The sequence below is a fragment of the Hypomesus transpacificus genome, chromosome 2 (genome assembly GCF_021917145.1).
Source record: "Hypomesus transpacificus isolate Combined female chromosome 2, fHypTra1, whole genome shotgun sequence".
NCBI classification, from domain to species: domain Eukaryota; kingdom Metazoa; phylum Chordata; class Actinopteri; order Osmeriformes; family Osmeridae; genus Hypomesus; species Hypomesus transpacificus.
In genome coordinates this window covers 6,587,611-6,607,619 of record NC_061061.1, presented here as the reverse complement: position 1 = coordinate 6,607,619, position 20,009 = coordinate 6,587,611, and the positions used below count along the sequence as shown (strand labels likewise).

Here is a 20,009-nt window from a genome sequence, read left to right as displayed (position 1 = left end):
ACTGTAAAATTATGAACTTTGTGACATGATGTGGAGACATGGTTGCCGCTCGACTATGCGGTCTGTACCGGGCAAATTCTCACCCAAATTTCAAGACTTTCGTGATCCAAATCCAAATTCTGATTGCAACAGATCAATGGGTAATCGCTTTCTCTCTTAAAGGCTGTCCTCCTCTACCTTTTTGGTGTTTTTAAATCTAACTATTTGTATTATCCGTGTGGTCCTTTTGCCATTTAAAATGCTATCCTTTCCCGGTTTTCTGTAACCACGTTGTGAGCGCATCCCGAATGTTTACAAACAAATAATTGGTCTATAGCGCCGTTTGCATTCGCAGTACTCCTATTGTCATAATGCACGAAATGTGGAGGGACGTAGCTTCACCTTGCTCTCCGTTCGCCGTATTTGTCGACATGTTATTGGTAGTGGTGAAGAGGTCAAGCGGCTGGCAGGGGAGCCGGGGGGCGGGGACACCTGAATAAGTGAATGTGTTTGCTGGTTGATGAGCCTCATCGTGCTCACGGTTTAGTAGCAGTGATTTACGTGCATTGTTGTGAAGTAATTAAGTGATCATTCAAGAAAAAAAACTCTCTTCGTAGTGACTGAGATCGCTACAATATTCTGCTGAAATTACTGTCCGCCTTTTAATTCTTGGACAATCAGCTGTTTTACTTGGAGGCTAAATTTGGCATGTTTATCTTTTTGTACTCTTTAACAACCGACATCGCCTCATAACACAAAATACATACCGTTTTTTCTCCTTGAAGCACAAACATGTATTCGCTGTCCCATCTTTCTTGAAACTGCCTTCCCTGCAGGGCTGGATGCAGCCTGCTTTGACTGGGGGTGCAGTGAAAATCTCTGGGGGGTATCCTGATTACGGAAAGGGATCGTACAATTTGTAAAATATTGATACCATTTTTGAGACTGCTTATCGGTCCGAGTGTTAATCACGCGTGGAGCCAGACGTTGTAAACATTCGGGGATTAGCCCAAAACCTAGGATGTATTCTGTGTCTGAAGTGATGCTAGATAGGGACTTCCACAGTTAATGCGAGCGCGCACAGCGGGCGTGCAAAATCTTTTGGCCTTCTTTTGAGCGCAAAATTGCTTTTTGAGCTTTATGTAAAATAAACATTGCCGTTTTCCAATTGGTAAAAACTTGTCTAGTGAAGGTGATGTCCATCTTTTCTGGCTCCAAATTATCGACATGGAAAGCAGAAACATGCTTGGCTGAGTACTCTAACCAAGTTGAGCGATACAAATGTGACAGGTGGGAGGGGGATAAACCAGGGAGCCATTTGGTTCACCTGGTTCTGTCACATGACCACCGTCATTTCAATTAAATGCAGGTAGATGGCATACCACAGTTAGTGTTGTCTTCAATTAGAGCTGGCCGGCGGTGATAAATTGGAAGCGGGTAAGGACAAGCGTCACCACGTAACCCATGTTTACTAATGTTTGTGTTTTAATTGAGATTTTAAGACGGTAAATGTGAGGTGAATTAAACAGAGTAAATTGTGGGAGTAAATGAGAAATGTTTATACTGCTTTGTATTGATTATGCATTTATTGTCGTTGTAGTGTCCTGTGCTAGAAACGCATGGTTCCCATCTTCAATCTAACCTCAGCACAGACGTAAAGGTATTAATTGACCAGTGTAATGTTATGTAAAAGCAGTACGTTTTGATACACAAGTGGCTAATATAATGTCTGCTACTTTCAGGGATCATTAGTAGCCACTGTTTTTCCCACCGTAGAATTTCACTAAAAACCAACTATTTAAAACATTCGCTGTTCCCCAGCCTGGTGGCCTGTTGCAGGGCAGCAGTTCAGGGCTTGCAGTTTGCCGTTGAGTGCCTTTGTTATGTGAAACCACCTCCAAGTTTTGTGTGTCATTTATTTTGTTGGACGGGCGTTATTCTGTCATTTCGTTTCTTTGCAGTGAGAGTGCCCCCCTTTTTTGGATTGATTTAATTATATTAGTTTGATTCGACTTTTTGTAACAGGCAACGTAATAAGATCGCAGCCTTGGTGCAGCTGTTGTGCTAGTGGCTCGAGGGAACACCAACTGTACCGTAAATAAAGTGCATTATTTTTGTACGCCGACTCCTCCCCTCTTCATTTGATTGAACACACCTTCGTGAGAACTACTGTTCTAGCTTACCGCTGGCTCTTGGTGAAGAGCCAGTAGGGTGTAGGTACACAAACTTGGGGGACCTTGACTGAAAATGCACATGGGGTACGTTTTCAGAACCGGCTGCATTGGTGTGCTGTCATTTAAACCATACTCGCCTTCACCCACAGTTAAACTTGGAATTTTGCGTTAAACACAGATGTGTATTATGCTATCATGAGAGGCTGGACCACTAAGCGTGGTGCAGGGTAGTGCGTCACAACCGGACAGAGCAGGCTAAAGTGCGTTCAAACAAAGCAAACAAACTGTTTTTTTCACCAACAAAAAAAATGTATTTTAGGAAGCAAACATAAATTATTTTAAAGCAAAACAGAGGCTTCATGAAGTTGCTCTTCATTTGGATCCTACCAACAGTATACTCAAGATTAAATTTCCTCTGGCATTATACTCAGTTTCTGCCAGGTACAGTCTTCCTTGCTTCGTGCGTGTGTCAACTATTTTGTACTCTCTCCCACACTTGAGCTCCCGCTTCCATCAGAGGGCTGAGGCATTTGCACCTGTCTGCGTGGTGCATTCTGGGAGACGTAGTTCTCCCATTAGCCATCTTGTGGCATAGTAACCACTCCTGGAGAGAAACATAACGCTCCTCTACCACACGTCCTCTTGTGATGCCACAGTATATACTTAAGCAATAAGCCCCAAGAGGCTTTGGTTTACGCTGATTTTAGAACAGGTAAGGGGAGTTGTTAGGCACGACGCGAAGCGGAGTGCCGAAAACCCCCTTACCTGTTCTAAAATCAGCGTAAACCACGGACTCGCGGAAAATAAATCGTTGCCACGCAACAGCCAGACGGACTTCTTTGCCGTCTTTTTCAATTTGAAATATTCGATGTGCAGTAATATGGAATGTTAAAGAATGTTATGAGGACAACCTGTGAGGTTATGCTGGGTTTTACAACGGCATGGAATGCGATATAGCCAATCACAAACAAGGATGGGAACAACCAGTTTTAGAAACTGCTTTCTAGAGGCTGGATGACGTCACTTTGCCGTAACATAATCAAAATGCATTGTGAGAGATGCATTTTGTATACTGGCAGTGTACTTATTTAAATAGTATTTTTGTACTAAGAACTGAATTGGCCCACTTTTTAAGTCATTTAGTACACTTTCAAGTACACTTATGGTGTATTTGAAATGTACTTCTGAATACTGTAAAGTAACCTGTGTAGTGCACTTTCAGTTCATGAAGTATACTTCCTAAAGTACCTCAAAGTATACTTTGGAATACTTTCAAGTGCACTTTCAATTAATGTAAGTACTTCAAGAAGTAAGCGTAATAAATGTCCATTTACTATGATTTACTAATATATTTAAATGTTATGGGGCCCCTCAAACGTCGCCGATCTTGCGTCACTTGACGAGAACGGAGGCCCTCACCAAGTGACAATGTAGATTATTAGATGAAAGAAGGTAATTATTGCGTATGAACTCACGATGTAACAATCCAGCTCTTCCTATCAAACGTAACAGTCACGGTTACAATGGTAAACCAGCACAACAATGACAATTACCATGCAACAAAACACTACATTCTAAGCAGACACATTAAAAGACTAAATTCATGAAGTTACATTTGTATTTTGAACAAACAGCAAACTTATCAGATTTTTGTAGACATTAATAATTTGAACATACAAGATGGATTAAAAAAATTTAACTTGTAATGTACTTTAAAAGTATTTTGACTGTTTCTGTTGTATAATAAAAGAAAACGTACATTCTACTCCAGAAGAAATGTATACCATTTTCTGTTTCAAAGCATAATACTTAAAAGTAAATCAAAAGTAGTGCTGTCAATTTAACACGTTATTAACAGCGTTAACGCAAACCCATTTGAACATTTTACAAAAAAAATTGTCGTGCGATTAACATTCTTTTTGGTCAAGCAAACTTTGTAATTTTTCACATGCTGTTGCAGCAACTACTGATGTTAGAAAAATTACAACACCACACCGGATCTAGCTAGACCAGAAACAAAACAACAGGCATGCCGCACACACTTGTTTGGACTTGCGAGCCGGCTAAAGAATAGTAGGCTATTCTAGCGAGACACCGAAATGGATGCAAACAAAATTCTGAATGGAACATTTACTTTAAAAAAATTGCCAAAGGGTTCCATTGACAAGACCAAAGTGATCTGTGTGTTTTGTCGTTGTGAACTGAGCTATCATTGCAGCACGTCCAGTCTGAAATACCACTTAATGGCCAAGCACACAGCTGATGCGAATTTTCCGCCCCCTCGTCAAAGCCAGGTGATTGCAATGTTGTTTTCAATTTTAAAAAGTAAGCAATCCGATCCACTTTTCCATGTTGATAAGAAAATATATAAAAATTGATGAAAAATTATGTGACAAAAAGAAATGAATGTACATTTAGAATAGATAAAAATGTGTGATTAATTGCGATTAATCGCGGGTTAACTATGACATTAATGCGATTTAATATTTTAATCGTTTGACAGCACTAATCAAAAGTTAACAATTTAAGTATTTGTAAGTATACTTCTTAAAGTATATCAAAAGTGAACTAAAAGTGTACTATCCATTTTAAATATACTTTATCATACTTATTTTTCATAAGGGTTAAGCTGCCCGCTTGAGTTTGACACGTGCTCTAGAATGATCTTTTTATCACCATTACAGAAACTGTCTCAATAGTCACATTCCTGTCACAATGTTTACAGATGTTGTACAGTATGTTTTCTTGTCTTTAGAAAAGGAGCACAAATCGCAGTAGAGAGAGACATCTGTGTGTTAGTCATCTGCCACTCACTCTTGCATCGAGGCCTTTCGTTGCGCCAGCTCCAAGCCCCGTTGGCCAGGCACTGAATGTGGGCTGGGCCGAGGCGGTAGTAGCCAGGGTTGCAGATGAAGATTATCTTAGTTCTGTACTCGTAGTGAGAGCCATTGTCAATCTTCCACTTTCCGTGGTCCAGTGAAAAGGAGCTCAGACTTGGGCACACCATGACTAAGATGGGGTCACAAAGTTAACATAACTTTAATGTACTGTACATATGCTAGGAATCCTTTGCGTTTCCAGTCATTGTTTCATGGTCATGCTTACTAAGTGCATCCTGGCATTGGTCTATAAACAAGCATTGAAACAAACATCCGTGCAGGATTAACTAAACTGGCAGGGAGAGCAGCTCATCACTCACCTATGCAGCGGGGTATCTTGTTGTGGTTACTCCACAAGCCATCCGGTTGGCAGACTGTGGTCGTCAGTTCCTTGGAAGACAATCGGTAGCCGATGTTGCAAAAGTAGGTCAATCGTATGCCAACGGAGAAATCAGCAGCCAGCACACCTCCATTTGCTGGAGCAGTGGGTACCCCACACGACACAGCTGGAGAGAGAGCACATGGGGCCGTCGCATGTAAAAAGAGGCACTTGCGTGCACCACACACACTCAATGTGAAATTTGCTGTTGCTCAGAAAGCAGCATCCATAAGGGCCGTGACACCTTCAGCAGTGAACAGAGGCTGGAAGAACCCAATTAGGGGAGTGGAACACAACAGCACTCTGAACACTACATGCTAATGGGGAGTTGGCCAAGGCAATCTGAAGGAGTGGAAATTGACACATTAAAGGGGATTGATTTCTGGTGGTTTCCACCTGACAGGACATGGTCCTCTATCAGCCAGCTCTGACACTAACATGAGGCTGAGACACCGGAGGCAGACAGAGGCCAATGATTTAGCTTTGGGAAACGATGAGCTTAGGCTGGTAGAGGCACAGGCAGATTTTAACCAGAGGAACAGGGTGATCTGGGGCTTGAGAGCAAAGGGTAGAGAGGTGGGAAATAAATACAGCTATGAAGTCTGGGGCTGGATGGCAGAGGCAGGAACAATAGCTTCATCTTTCAACTTTATTTATCCTTCAAAAGGAAATTAGTGTGCAACAGGGGTCAGAAACACAGAAAAGCGCCAAATGCCAACAACATTACACAACACAGAACACACAATAGAGACACATCTTCCCCCAAACCCCATGACAGGGTCCAATTGGGACAGTAATGGCCATTAGCAGGAAGTAAATAATTACAATTAAAAAACATCATGTCGGCCAAGTGAATTTAGGTTCCTAATAGCCACAGGAATAAAATAATCTTTGGCACGACCAGTTCTTAACCTAAGTAGCCTAAAACGACGAACAGAAGACATGGGGGGGCTGGGGAAAAAGCAGTTTAAGGTGAAAACATAGGCCAGGTGAGAAACAGGATAAATAGGATGCCAGTGCAAATGAACTCACCTTGGCATGCAGGAACAGGTGAGTCCCAGGCATAGTACCCATAAGAGGTATTTTTACAGACCGCTGTAGCCTTCCCGATGAGCCGATAGCCCCGGTCACAAGCCCAGCGCACCACACTATTCACGTGTCCCCCTGTTTGGCTCACCACAAAACCGTGCTGAGGAGAGTCTGGAGTACTGCAGTACATAGCTGTAGAGAATAATATAACAGCGCACAGAACAGTAAAGTAGAGATTAAATAGGCAAACTAAAACATTTAAAGTAAGGTAATATACAGAATATGTATGAAATAATTAGTTAAAGTATGAGTGTCACATCTACTTTGCACTCTGTGTTCAAACATTACACAACCCCCAGTACTATCAAATACAGCCATTAAATATACCTACAAGCAGCGATGCGGGTTCCTCCACAAAATGGCAAAATATTATAAAAATGTACATTGTAGAAGGTCAAGAGTTGGACAACAAGAGAGCAAAACTACGTCATGTTGGGCCAACTACAATAGGCTGATTGGGGATTTGAACTCATGAGCATAAGGTTACAAGGCAGCCTCTCTATCCTCTCTGCTACACACTAACTGTTGAGAATGTATGAGTAAAAAGGTCAGAGTATTAGCTTTGGTCAGCTTTGGGACAAAGGTTAAGAAGCGGTTGACATTTCAAAGTGGAATTGCATGAAATTGCGCATGGTATTTCATAATGATGTCATCCTGTTTAATTAAACAGATATTCAAATATAAGACAGGCTAAAAGACTGCGGCTGCATTCAAACCTGCAACCTTATACTTTGCAGGTCACTGTCCCAGTCTATTGAGCTATTCTCAGTGTTGAATAATGTCAAGTTCAGTTACTGCATAAAAAAAGGACGTTGTTTCTTCTGTGGTAAGAGTTGTTAGATTCAGCTGAAGTTTAAACTACTCAAATTCAATCATATTTGGACATGCCAACGTGAAATTGTTGATGGTTCTTCAGAGTGATGTCATCTTGAACCCAATAAGGTTTGAAAACCATCAGTCAAAATGATATTTGATTTATTGACACAAAGATATTGAGGCAATGTGGACATTTACGTAAATACACCCATTTCAGACATTTTGTATTTCATTTCTCATTCCATTTCACCCAATATAAAAACACACCTGCCCGCACACTATCCCCCAATCCATGCCGTTTACCTCCCTCCCAGCACAAGTCAAGCCCAAGCAGGAATGCTGTAGCGGACGCAAGAAGTTTAGACGACGACCAAAAATTGCCTCCCACAATCAAAACACATTGCTCGCAACACTGTTACCAGAATTTCTCAAAGATGGCTTGAAGACTGCTTTCCAGAACCGCAGTCATCTTACAATCAAAAAGAGCCTCATTGGTATAAGGTCTATGGCACAGCCCATGATCATATCCTTCCCAACATAAACAAATAAAGGTGACTCTCACTTCCCTGCAGGCAGGGGCAAAGAGGGCCTGCAGGCAGGGGCAAGCAGGGCCTGCAGGCAGGGGCAAGCAGGGCCTGCAAGCAGGGGCAAGCAGGGCCTGCAGGCAGGCAGTCAGGGCAGGCCAGCTGGATTAAGCTGTCCTGGGGTCAGGGCTGAAGAGAAGCTGTCCTGGTTCAGATTCTGTCCAGCTAGAGGGGGGTAGTCCAGCAAGGGATCAGTGTTTCTCTCAGCATCCTCTGTTGAACCTCTGTTGAGCAGGCCAGATGCATGACCCTCCAGACCTGTAAAAGTGAAGAAAGGATCCATGTCAGTTGTGAAAAATGAAGCTTTTTACATCTACACTTGACATAATGTACATAATGTTTTGACTGTGAAATGCAGTGGCATTACTTGAACTTGAATCCAAATGTGTTGAACTGATGGAGACCCGGCCATGCAAAGTCACTCCAAACATTTGGCTCGATTCCAGGCTCTGGCAAGAGTATTTAGCTCTAAACTGGTCAACATACACATCTGACCGAAGACCAGCTCGACCTTTGCCTGTAAACAGTGATTCTGACTGTCAGAGACCTTTAAATAGGCTGACAGAGTGAAACTAGCCTGGCTAACGTAGGTCGCTTTCTCAGGAAAATGACAAATGAAATAGGCCTGTTTTGAAAGATCCTATATACTGGCTATCTTCAGTAGACTCTTGTCTACAAAAAGCAGCCCTCCCTGACGTTTTAGGACTAGAATTTAGTGAATTACGATATAGTTTACACACAGCCAGTAAGTGAGCGAGCCGAGTCTGTTATTGAGGCTAAGTCAAAACAATGTACCCTCGGGACGCAGTCTCACTCCACTTGCAAGTTTTCCACAAATCACAAAAATAATCAGAGCATCTGGCTAGAAGCACAATTCCTACATCTCCTAAAGGCTTCCCTCCTCGAGGTTTGGTAACAAACACATTTTTGGTGTCGACCGAACTGTAAAAATGAACATGAACTTATGAACATGACGCGACCAAAACATGGCTGTGCCGCATAGTCTCCCTGGCGCAAAGGCTTATTACAAAGACTTTCTCGACCCAAATCAAAATTCTGAGCCGACAGGTCTGTGGGGAATTGCTTGTTCTCCTAGAAGCTGCCCTCCTCTACCTTTTTGATGAATTTGCCGAGATGCTACATGATTCAGTAATTCAGAGGGAAAAGCTAGCTACTTTTCGAGTTCGGTTTTCCGTCACTTCAAACTCACAATCTAAAGGTCTCAAAGTGCTCAAACCTTCCCCATAATTCAAGAGTAGTGTACTTTCACGAACCCAATCATTGATTCTAGCTTAAAATGTGTAAAAAAGGACTTACCGAAGGTGGCTGCCTCCAACACGGCTTTCTGGTGATTCCAGTTGAAAACAACAATGGCAGCCAAAAAATAATTTTATTCTTAACGGCAAGCTGCGATTGGAAGCGAAATGAGGGTGAGGGTGGGGCTTGGTCAGCACACCATTTCCAGAAAGGATGTGTGTGCATCTCGCCAAGCTCGCGCTTATCAGTAGGTTGACCACCTGTTCCTCTTTGCGCTGTATAGCACAGCATTTTCAATATGCGACGTGCGGAACATATGGAAGCAAATCGTGACCAAAATTTCCAGAAATGCATTTTCATTTTAAGAATGTGGCTGCATTATTTGACTCATAAATGAAATTAGTATTCAATCATCCCATTTGCATTTTAATTTTCATCTTGAAGACTGCTCATTCTTTCCCTTAATTAAAATGAAAACGAAAAAGACATTTGAAATTTAATTTTCAAAATATGCCCCAGCAAATAGATACCACAATTCAATTTGAAATGTAAAATTTGAAAATAAAAATGCCATTCCAGAAATGCATTTTCATTTTCAGAACGTGGCTGCAAAATCGTGACCACAATTCAAATTCAAATGCATTTCCAGAAATGCATTTTCATTTTAAGAATGTGGCTGCATTATTTGACTCATAAATAAAATTAGTAATCAATCATCCTATTTGCATTTGCATTTTCTTCCTCAAGACTGCACATGTTATGCCATAATCAAAAAGAAAACAGAGCGGACATTGCATTTTCATTTTCATGTTCTGCCCGCAAAGAACTGCCCATAATTCGAAAACAAAAATGCATTCTGAGCGGCGCAGCAGAGTGACGTCAGTTGCCGCTCTTCTTCAGCTCCCTGCTGACCAAACTACCCATCTTGTTCGGTAGGGGGCGGTGTGCACATACGCATTGCATTACATGGCAAATGTGCCGGGAAATTGATTGAATTACCGGGTCTTTAGAGGACGCATCACAGATCATGGCGCTCCCTCAAATTGTGCAGACACTGGTAGAATTAGCTGAGCTGGTAGAAACTAATAATATATCTGAGTCTGATGCCTGTGACCGAGTAACAAGTCACAGAGAGCTTGGCTGCATACTCTGCCGTCACAGACGTACACATTAATGAGGTTGCCATAGTAAACCTCTCTTCAGTCCTGGAACGGCTGGATGCTGTGGAGCCTCAAATGGGAAGGGGACGACCAACCATCCACATTCCGTTCGAGTTCATCAAAAACTATTTATTAAATGGTTTAAAAATAAAGGACATAACGGAGCTGTTCGGCGTAAGCCACCAGACCATCCGTCGGAGGATGGAAAGCAACGGATTTATGGAGCTAGAAAGCTGACAAAAGTATCTAAATTTGAATATGAAATATCTGAAATATTTGTGTGTCGAATTTCATAAAACTTAAATATTTTGCTGTTGAATATATAATATCAGAATTATTTGTATGCCGAATTTAATAAAACTGAATTATTTTGATCCAAAAATACACATTTCTAAAATTCTGATTGCAGGAATTCAGATTCTTGATATTCAGATTCTTTAAATTCAGATTCTTTAAATTCAGATTTCTGAAATTCAGATTTCTGAAATTCAGATTTCTGAAATTCAGATTTCTGAAATTCAGATTGCGGAAATTCAAATTCAGATTGCGGAAATTCAGATTTTGTCTGAGGCCAAAGGTGAAACAGCTTGCTTTCACAGGGAAAAGTAGACGATTTCAGAATGTCCGAACTTTACCTCAGAACAAAAGCTAAGTTGCTCGTTGGAGGAACAGTATGGAGCAAGTGCTTATGAAACTTGTAATAACTTCTCCTTTGCCAAGATCTGCAGTTACTGTTACCAAGTGAGTCGAGACAGACTCGGAGGGCGGCGGAGACCGATGGAAGACGTGGAACAACTGGCAAAGCTATAGCCTATATATTTATGTTCTATAGGCTATGTTCATTTGCTAAGTGACATTTCATATCGGTTATGGATAGTGAAATATTTGCTTTCTGAGAGATCGGACGTAGCCTAGTATTTAACAGCATATAAGGAGTTATCTATCAGAATATATCTGTAGTGCGGCCGGGTGTGATTTGATTCATCGTCCACACATCGTCTGGAAGTCAGTTTCGATCAAATACCAACGATCTCCATACTACATCTTGCCGACATATCTTCTACACATCGGGCCGACGTCGGCAAGACGTATGTGTGCTATTCCAGATGATCTGGGTCTTCCTCAAACTAGAAACTCATTTTGTTCTGCTCGGTCACGGGCATCAGACTCAGATATATTATTAGTTTCTACCAGCTCAGCTAATTCTATCAGTGTCTGCACAATTTGAGGGAGCGCCATGATCTGTGATGCATCCCGGCAATTCAATCAATTTCCCGGCACATTTGCCATGTAATGCAATGCGTATGTGCACACCGCCCCCTAGCGAACAAGATGGGTAGCTCAGTCAGCAGGGAGCTGAAGAAGAGCGGCTACTGACGTCACTCTGCTGCGCCGCTCAGAATGCATTTTCGTTTTCGAATTATGGGCAGTTCTTTGCGGGCAGAACATGAAAATGAAAATGCAATGTCCGCTCTGTTTTCTTTTTGATTATGGCATAACATGTGCAGTCTTGAGGAAGAAAATGCAAATAGGATGATTGATTACTAATTTTATTTATGAGTCAAATAATGCAGCCACATTCTTAAAATGAAAATGCATTTCTGGAAATGCATTTGAATTTGAATTGTGGTCACGAGTTTGCAGCCACGTTCTGAAAATGAAAATGCATTTCCAGAAATGCATTTGAATTTGAATTGTGGTCACGATTTTGCAGCCACGTTCTTGAAAATGAAAATGCATTTCTGGAAATGCATTTGAATTTGAATTGTGGTCACGATTTTGCAGCCATGTTCTTAAAATGAAAATGCATTTCTGGAAATTTTCAAATTTAACATTTCAAATTGAATTTTGGTATCTATTTGCTGGGGCATATTTTGAAAATTAAATTTCAAATGTCTTTTTCGTTTTCATTTTAATTAAGGGAAAGAATGAGCAGTCTTAAAGATGAAAATTAAAATGCAAATAGGATGATTGATTACTAATTTCATTTATGAGTCAAATAATGCAGCCACATTCTTAAAATGAAAATGCATTTCTGGAAATGCATTTTCATTTGAATTTTGGTCACGATTTGCTTCCATAGGAACAAGGGGTGAAAATGCTGTGCAACACAACGCAAAGCGGGACAGGTGGTCACCCTAGTTCCAAGGGGCAGGATGAGTCTGTGAGAATTTGGAGCGCCCGCGCACTGTGGAGCAATTCAATTGAATTCAACCATATATTGACATACCAAGGTGAAATTGTTTATGATACTAGAGATTGATGTCGTCTTGAACCCTATTAGGTTTGAAAAACAATCGGTCAAAATTATATTTGATTTATTAACAAAAAAAATATTGAGGCAATTTGTACATTTACATAAATACACTTCTTTCAGCCATTTTGTATTGCATTTCTTATTCCATGTCACCCTATGTAAAGACATGTATTCGACACATCTGTAACTCATTTCAAGTTGATTGGGTTTATGGTTTATGAGTAGACGGGTTTTGAAGGTTGTACCAAATTTGGACAGTACAAGAAAATTCATAAGTCTGACAATATGGGTCCTTGAGGCTTTTTTGAGAAATAAGGCATGTATACCAATTTTCAGGCATTTTGGAGTAATGGGGCGCTGGAGAAATCACGTAGACTTTGGGCGTGTTTTATAGCGCCACCTATGGGCGCACATGGGCCACTAGCCGTCGTATCATTGGGCCAAATTGGAAAAAATCAGGTCCAGGACTTTTTGAGCTATTGGGCCATTTAGCGGAGAAATATAATAAGAATAGTAAGAATAAGAATACTAACAAAAACAATATGAGCGAAGTCTAGTTCAGGCATAGCACTCGGCTGGTGTCATCCGATCAACATCAACTACACCTTTGTAGCCTGCTTCAAGCCTATCAGGCCACTGATGGGCACAAATATAATGCCACACGGGTATGCGCGCACTCACCCCGGTTGTTATGGGAGGTTTGATTACGTGCAGGGACTCAAATCTTTTGGTTATGATTCATTCACAGATTCATGAACGATTTTCAGGGGTTCTCTCGTTCTCGAATGATTCGTTCCTACATTGGATTTGTTCACCATTTTGTGAAAGATTTCTGTGATTCTCTTGTTCACTAACTGTTTGTTCTTTGGAATCTTTGTGCATGCATGCAGTGTAATATAATAAACTTTAGTTATAAATATTACATAGACTACCTAATTTACGTCTCAAGAGACAGCAATTTCAAGGTCTAAATTTGATGCGTGTCCTTTTCTACTAATATTATGTTTCGAAAGTAGACTCTGGATACTGATCTCAGAGTGTTCCAGCTGGACACCCATTTCTTGCATCTTTTCAGAGATCTGTTTATATTTCCCTCCATTCATAAACATTTCATACATTATATACATGTGCTGCTTGTGTGATATGGAAGTTTATTAGACTCTTTATTCATTCATGCATTTAGCAGACGCTTTTATCCAAAGCGACTTCCAAGAGAGAGTTTTACAAAAGTGCATAGGTCACAGATCATATCAACGAGACCAAAACAATGCGGGTAGCCAAACATGTGGCATACATTGTGAAACCAAATAGGTCCCAAAGGGAAGAACAATAAGAGCATGTAGTTAGACAAGTTACAATTAAACAGCAAGAACCTCAAAAGTGCAAGAGTGTACCTGTGAAAAAAGCAAGCAACAATAATATATTTCACAGCGAGTACAATCATTTTAAGATAGTTACAACAAACCAACAAGAACAACAAGTCTCTCAATAAGAGTCATTGTGATACTGGGGGAAAACTAACATCCAGCCAATCATTCCTAAGTGCCGTTGTACTCCCGGTACATGTGTGTCTTGAGCCTTTTCTTGATGGTGGGGAGACAGGCAGTATCCCTGATGGAGGTGGGGAATTGATTCCACCATTAGGGGGCCAGACATTAATTGAAAGTGTATTTGAAAATATTGCAAAGTATAATTTGACCCTCTTTAGGAAGTATACTTCATGAACTGAAAGTGCACTACACAGGTTACTTTACAGTATTCAGAAGTACATTTCAGATGGAGTAAAAATCTGAGGGAGTCAGATGGCTGAGCGGTGAGGGAGTCGGGCTAGTAATCAGAAGGTTGCTGGATCGATTCCCCGCCGTGCCAAATGACGCTGTGTCCTTGGGCAAGGCACTTCACCCTACTTGCCTCGGGGGGAATGTCCCTGTACTGAATGTAAGTTGCTCTGGAAAAGAGCGTCTGCTGAATAACTAAATGTAAATTTCAAATACACCATAAGTGTACTTTAAAGTGTAATAAATGACCTAAAAAGTGGGCCAATTCAGTTTACTTAGTACAAAAATACTATTTAAATAAGTACACTACTAGTATACAAAATGCATCTCTCACAATGCATTTTGATTATGTTAAGGCAAAGTGACGACATCCAGCCACTAGAAAGCAGTGTATTTACTGTGGCATCACAAGAGGACGTGTGGTAGAGGGGCGTTATGTTTCTCTCCAGGAGTGGTTACTATGCCACAAGATGGCTAATGGGAGAACTACGTCTCCCAGAATGCACCACGCAGACAGGTGCAAATGCCTCAGCCCTCTGATGGAAGCGGGAGCTCAAGTGTGGGAAAGAGTACAAAAGAGTTGACACACGCACCAAGCAAGGAAGACTGTACCTGGCAGAAACTGAGTATAATGCCAGAGGAACTTTAATCTTGAGTATACTGTTGGTAGGATCCAAATGAGGATCAACTTCACGAAGCCTCTGTTTTGCTTTAAAATAATTTATGTTTGCTTCCTGAAAAAAAAAATGTTGTTGGTGAAAAAAACGGTTTGTTTGCTTTGTTTGAGCGCACTTTGGCCTGCTCAAGTGCATCTTGAGCCTTTTCTTGATTGTGGGGAGACAGTCAGTATCCCTGATGGAGGTGGGGAATTGATTCCACCATTGGGGGGCCAGACAGGAGAAGAGCTTGTGTTGGAACCGGGCTCTCTAGAGCGGTGGGACCACCAGACGGTTGTCAAAAAGAAGACCGTAGGTGGCACATTCAATGTGCAAAGTGGCAATGCAATCAACAATTCAAATGGTAAGGCAGTTGTCAAATTGTAATTCAATGTGCAAATGAAAAAACAATCCACAATTCAGTTAGAATTATTTAGAATAACATTTTGAATAAAAGATTATTACATTGCATATCATATTGACAAGGTTGTTTCGACTCTTCATTCAAATGGCAATGCATTTTTCAAATGGCAATTCAGTGTGGCAGCGAAATAGCGTCCCCATTCTACTGCATTATCATTTACTTGTCACCACGCTCTATTTTGCACCAAAAGTCAAATGGAAATGCAATCTGTCAGTGACTCGTCAAAGCGGGTCTTCAGTTAGGGAGTCATTTCTTCGTTCAGTGACTTGGATAACATTGAACTCAAGGGGGGCGCAAGATGGCGGCGTGTTAACACGCTTGTATGTGTACCTTGTGAGATAAATGAGCAAAACTTGCCATAAGGTATACTACTACTGATATAATATAATGGCGTACAAATCTGTTCAGTCATAAGATGAGTTGTGGGGAAACGTTCTGCTAAAAAGTCAGACAGAAACTTCTCGATATCGACGATGACAACTCCGACAGAAACCACTCTTCTCAGTCAGATGCGATGTGAACACATAACTACGTAAAATCTTTCAGCTCAGATTCTCCTGCAGACCTGGTTCCTCTACGTGAAACTACTGACACACATCCACTGGCCAAGAAACCACATGTACCAGATAATGATGCACCAAATTCTGTTATCTTGGCTGCTGTAGAGAAAATAGGCAACTTCCAAGAGGAATCCCTCGCAAGACTTCAGTCTATGGAACTGTCGGTTGAAGAAAATACTGTTTCTATTTGCTCCCTCTCCTCATCCATGGAGTTCTTCGGCACGAAAATCGAAGATGTTACCAAAAGAGTTCCTTCGCTGGAAACAGTGGTTGCCACTGTTACGAAAGAAAATGAAGCTCTTCGCCAGTCATGTCTGGAACTGGATGAATATAAATGGAGATGGAACTTACGAGTTGCAGGTGTTCCCGAATCCAACATTGAGAATGTTAAACAAGTTGTCATCCACATCTTTGAGAATGTTTCACCGGATTCTTCATTGTTTCTTTCTAAAGCTGTTGACATTGTACACAGACTCTGACCCAATCTGTTGCAGTTTGTTCTCGTGGCATTATCATTCAGTTTACCTTGCGCAGCATCAGAGACAAAATATGGAAAGATGCTAAGTCATCTGGTTACCTACGACGGAACAACTTCAAGATTTTGGAGGACTTGTCTTCGAACATGAAGGAGGAATGCAACAAACTCTGGCCACTAGTCAAACTAGTAAGAGATGAAGGGTCAAAGGCTGGATTTAGAGGTGCCCGTGTAGACCACTAGCAAATAAAATAAACGTTAATTTGACCGTGAAATAATTTTTGGAGCTTAATGTAATCTAAGCATTTGCTGAACATATTGTTCTATTTGCTGAAAATGACAACCTAAATCTAACAGATTTGTGGCTTTTGAGAAAACATTTGGGGCTCAAACTCTCTCTTGGAAGACGCTTTGGATGAAGCGTCTGCTCAAATGCATAAATGTCAAGCCCCAAAAGCCAACCCCCGCTCCGTCCATTGACAGAGCTGACAGGCGCTGTAAACGTCGCTCAGTTTGGCACAAGGTCTATGATACAAACTAGTAGGCTATAACAACTAAAATGGCTGCCCTGTGCATGTTCAGTGTTTTGGAATTGTTATTTAAAGGAAGATTAAATAAAATAATAATAAATATATCAGCAGGCAGCGATGGCGGGTTCCTCCTCAACATTGCAAACTTTTGCTAAATTGACATGATACTGACATACATGTACACAACATTTCAAGACAATTGGAGTAATGGCTGATTTCAGTATTTTTTTTAATTCTTCACAAATTGTCACTGTAGAGAAATATCCATGCTGCCGATATTATGGGTTCTTGAGACTTTTTTGTTCCCAATGAGCAATAAGGCATGCATACCAACTTTCAGACATCTTGGCCTGATGGGTTCAAAATTCCACCCTTTTGAAAGTGACAACTTTGAAGCGTGTTCTGTAAGGCCACCTGTGCTCTGGTCAGGCCCATCATGCAAATATATATTCTTTAATAGCGTTGACTAAGGACTGTGAATTACATCACACCTGAGTTCAGGGTTGGCAAGTCCGGCAAAAATGTCCAGCCCAACGAGTCCTCAAAACCAGCCCCAAATGCCTGTAAACTTGCCCAATATTTGTTGGGTGTACAACGGAGGAATTTCTCCAATAGATGCCTCCATAGTTAAAACGTAAAAATGATTTGTGGATTAATATTTTCCTTGTTTTCTGCGACTCTCACGTTTCATAACAACAAATTATTTATCCCTGTAAGACCCCTTCCCTTACAAAAAAGAAGTCTACTAAAGTATACTATAAGTATACTAAAATATGAAAAACTAATACTAAAAAGGATAGTACACTTTTAGTTCACTTTTGATATACTTTTAAGAAGTATGCTTAGAAAATAGTTCACTTTTGATATACTTTTAAGAAGTATACTTAGAAAATAGTTCACTTTGAATATACTTTTAAGTATGTTTTGACAATAGTTCACTTTTAATATACTTTTAAGAAGTATACTTAGAAACAGAAAATGGTATACATTTCTTCTGGAGTAGGATGTACGTTTTCTATTATTATACAGCAAAAACAGTCCAAATAATTTTAAAGTACATTACAGTTTACATTTTTTTGATCCATCTCATTCTAATTATTCATGTTTATGAAAATCTATTATGCATTGCACATTGAATCTTTTTTTGGTACTGAAGCTGTAACCTTAATTACTGCCAAAACATTCTGAAGCCCTATACTCTTATACTAATCATTATCAATTGGAGTAGTAATGGAAAAAAACGAAAAAGCTACTTGAGAATTTGAAGATTATATCGTCAAACTGACTGAAGAACGAAATAACGACATGAAAAAATGAAGATAGAGTGGCTTATTGGCTGGTCAATTCCCATGATGCAAGGCGGTAAATAGTGTTAAAATGTGCTAAGTTTGCCGTTTGTTCAAAATACAAATGCAACTTCATGAATTTCGTTTTTTTTAAGTGTCTGCTTAGAATGTAATGTTTTGTTGCGTGATAAAATCTAAGGCGTTAGAGGGGCTCCTAAACATTTAAATTTACTAGTAAGTCATAGTAAAATTGTGTTTATTAAGTTTACTTCTTGAGGTATTTACATTAATTGAAAGTGTATTTGAAAATATTGCAAAGTATAATTTGACGCTCTTTAGGAAGTATACTTCATGAACTGAAAGTGCACTACACAGGTTACTTTACAGTATTCAGAAGTAAATTTCAAATACACCATAAATGTACTTTAAAGTGTACTAAATGACCTAAAAAGTGGGCCAATTCAGTTTACTTATTTAAATAGTATTTTTTTACTAAGTACATTGCTAGTATACAAAATGCATCTCTCACAATGCATTTTGATTATGTTACGGCAAAGTGACGACATCCAGCCTCTAGAAAGCAGTGTATATACTGTGGCATCACAAGACGACGTATGGTAGAGGGGCGTTATGTTTCTCTCCAGGAGTGGTTACTATGTGTGTACTATAGTGTGTACTATAAGTGTACTTTAAAGTGTACTAAATGACCTAAAAAGTGGGCCAATTCAGTTTACTTAGTACAAAAATAGTATATAAACAAGTACAATGCTAGTATACTTTAAGTAATATGATAATAGTATACTTTTTATACTAAGTATACTTACAAAATAAACTTGAAGTATACTTCTTTTTTGTAAGGGTTGTTGTAAACTTAACGTCACCTTTAGCTCTTTAATTGGTAATTTCTTTTTTTGAAAGACCAAATGTATCCAATAGTATTGCAAGGCAAGACAATAGGACCCATTGGTTATGTAAATGTTGTCATTCCAAAAAATCTTATTTGCGAATGTGTTTTTGGGATAGTTAAAGAGGATTATAGGGTTGGGTCTTACAGGGTTAATCATGCTGCTTCCTATCACCACCGAACAGAGACACGGAGCAACAATTACTTTATGAAAGTGAGGAGACACATCACTAAAGGAAGTGTGTGTAGGTTATTAACTACTGCTCGATCTGCCCACACACTTTCCCCATCCGTGCTATTTCCCTCTCTCCCAGTGCAGGTCACCCCAAGGCACAAATGTGGCGGCCCCATGAGGTTTAGAAGTAGCCCAAAAACCTGCCACCCGCTATCGATATATTTTCACCTGCAACACTGTTTTTTAAATGTCCCTGATTTGGCACGAAAACCGTGGATATGGTAACTCTTCCTGAGTTGATCTAGCGTTAGGTCCTGAAACTATATCAATATACTGGGCTAGGACAGAGAGCATGTTCAGCTGCTTGCGAGTGTAACTGGTGTGAGTACAGCGGACTCGAAAAACAAGTCCATGGTTAGACTCTCTGGTCCGAAACTAAACTACACAACAAGCACAATCAGGGTGACCAACAGCATTATTTTAACTAATATACAATAACATTACACACATTTAACTGAATGAACACAACAATTCAAATCCCCCGCACCGCTTTTCTAACCGAACTATTACTATAACATCCACGCTAGCAATCTCGCCAAATCTGACTGCAGTACTCGAGCACATAGTTTCAACATCCATTTCCACAT

The 20,009-nt window shown here is 40.2% G+C and overlaps 1 protein-coding gene across 1 annotated transcript in view; it reads right to left on the bottom strand.

Moving 5' to 3' along the window:
- LOC124474065 (CUB and sushi domain-containing protein 3-like) overlaps positions 1-20,009 on the bottom strand; it is a 319,489-nt gene that overhangs the window by 53,855 nt on the left and 245,625 nt on the right. Inside the window, exons 47-49 of the mRNA XM_047029923.1 lie at positions 6,444-6,632; positions 5,353-5,538; positions 4,968-5,162 (exon numbers count right to left, since the gene is read on the bottom strand). Of these exons, the coding sequence (XP_046885879.1) occupies positions 4,968-5,162; positions 5,353-5,538; positions 6,444-6,632 (570 nt within the window). The remainder of the gene's footprint in view (positions 1-4,967; positions 5,163-5,352; positions 5,539-6,443; positions 6,633-20,009) is intronic.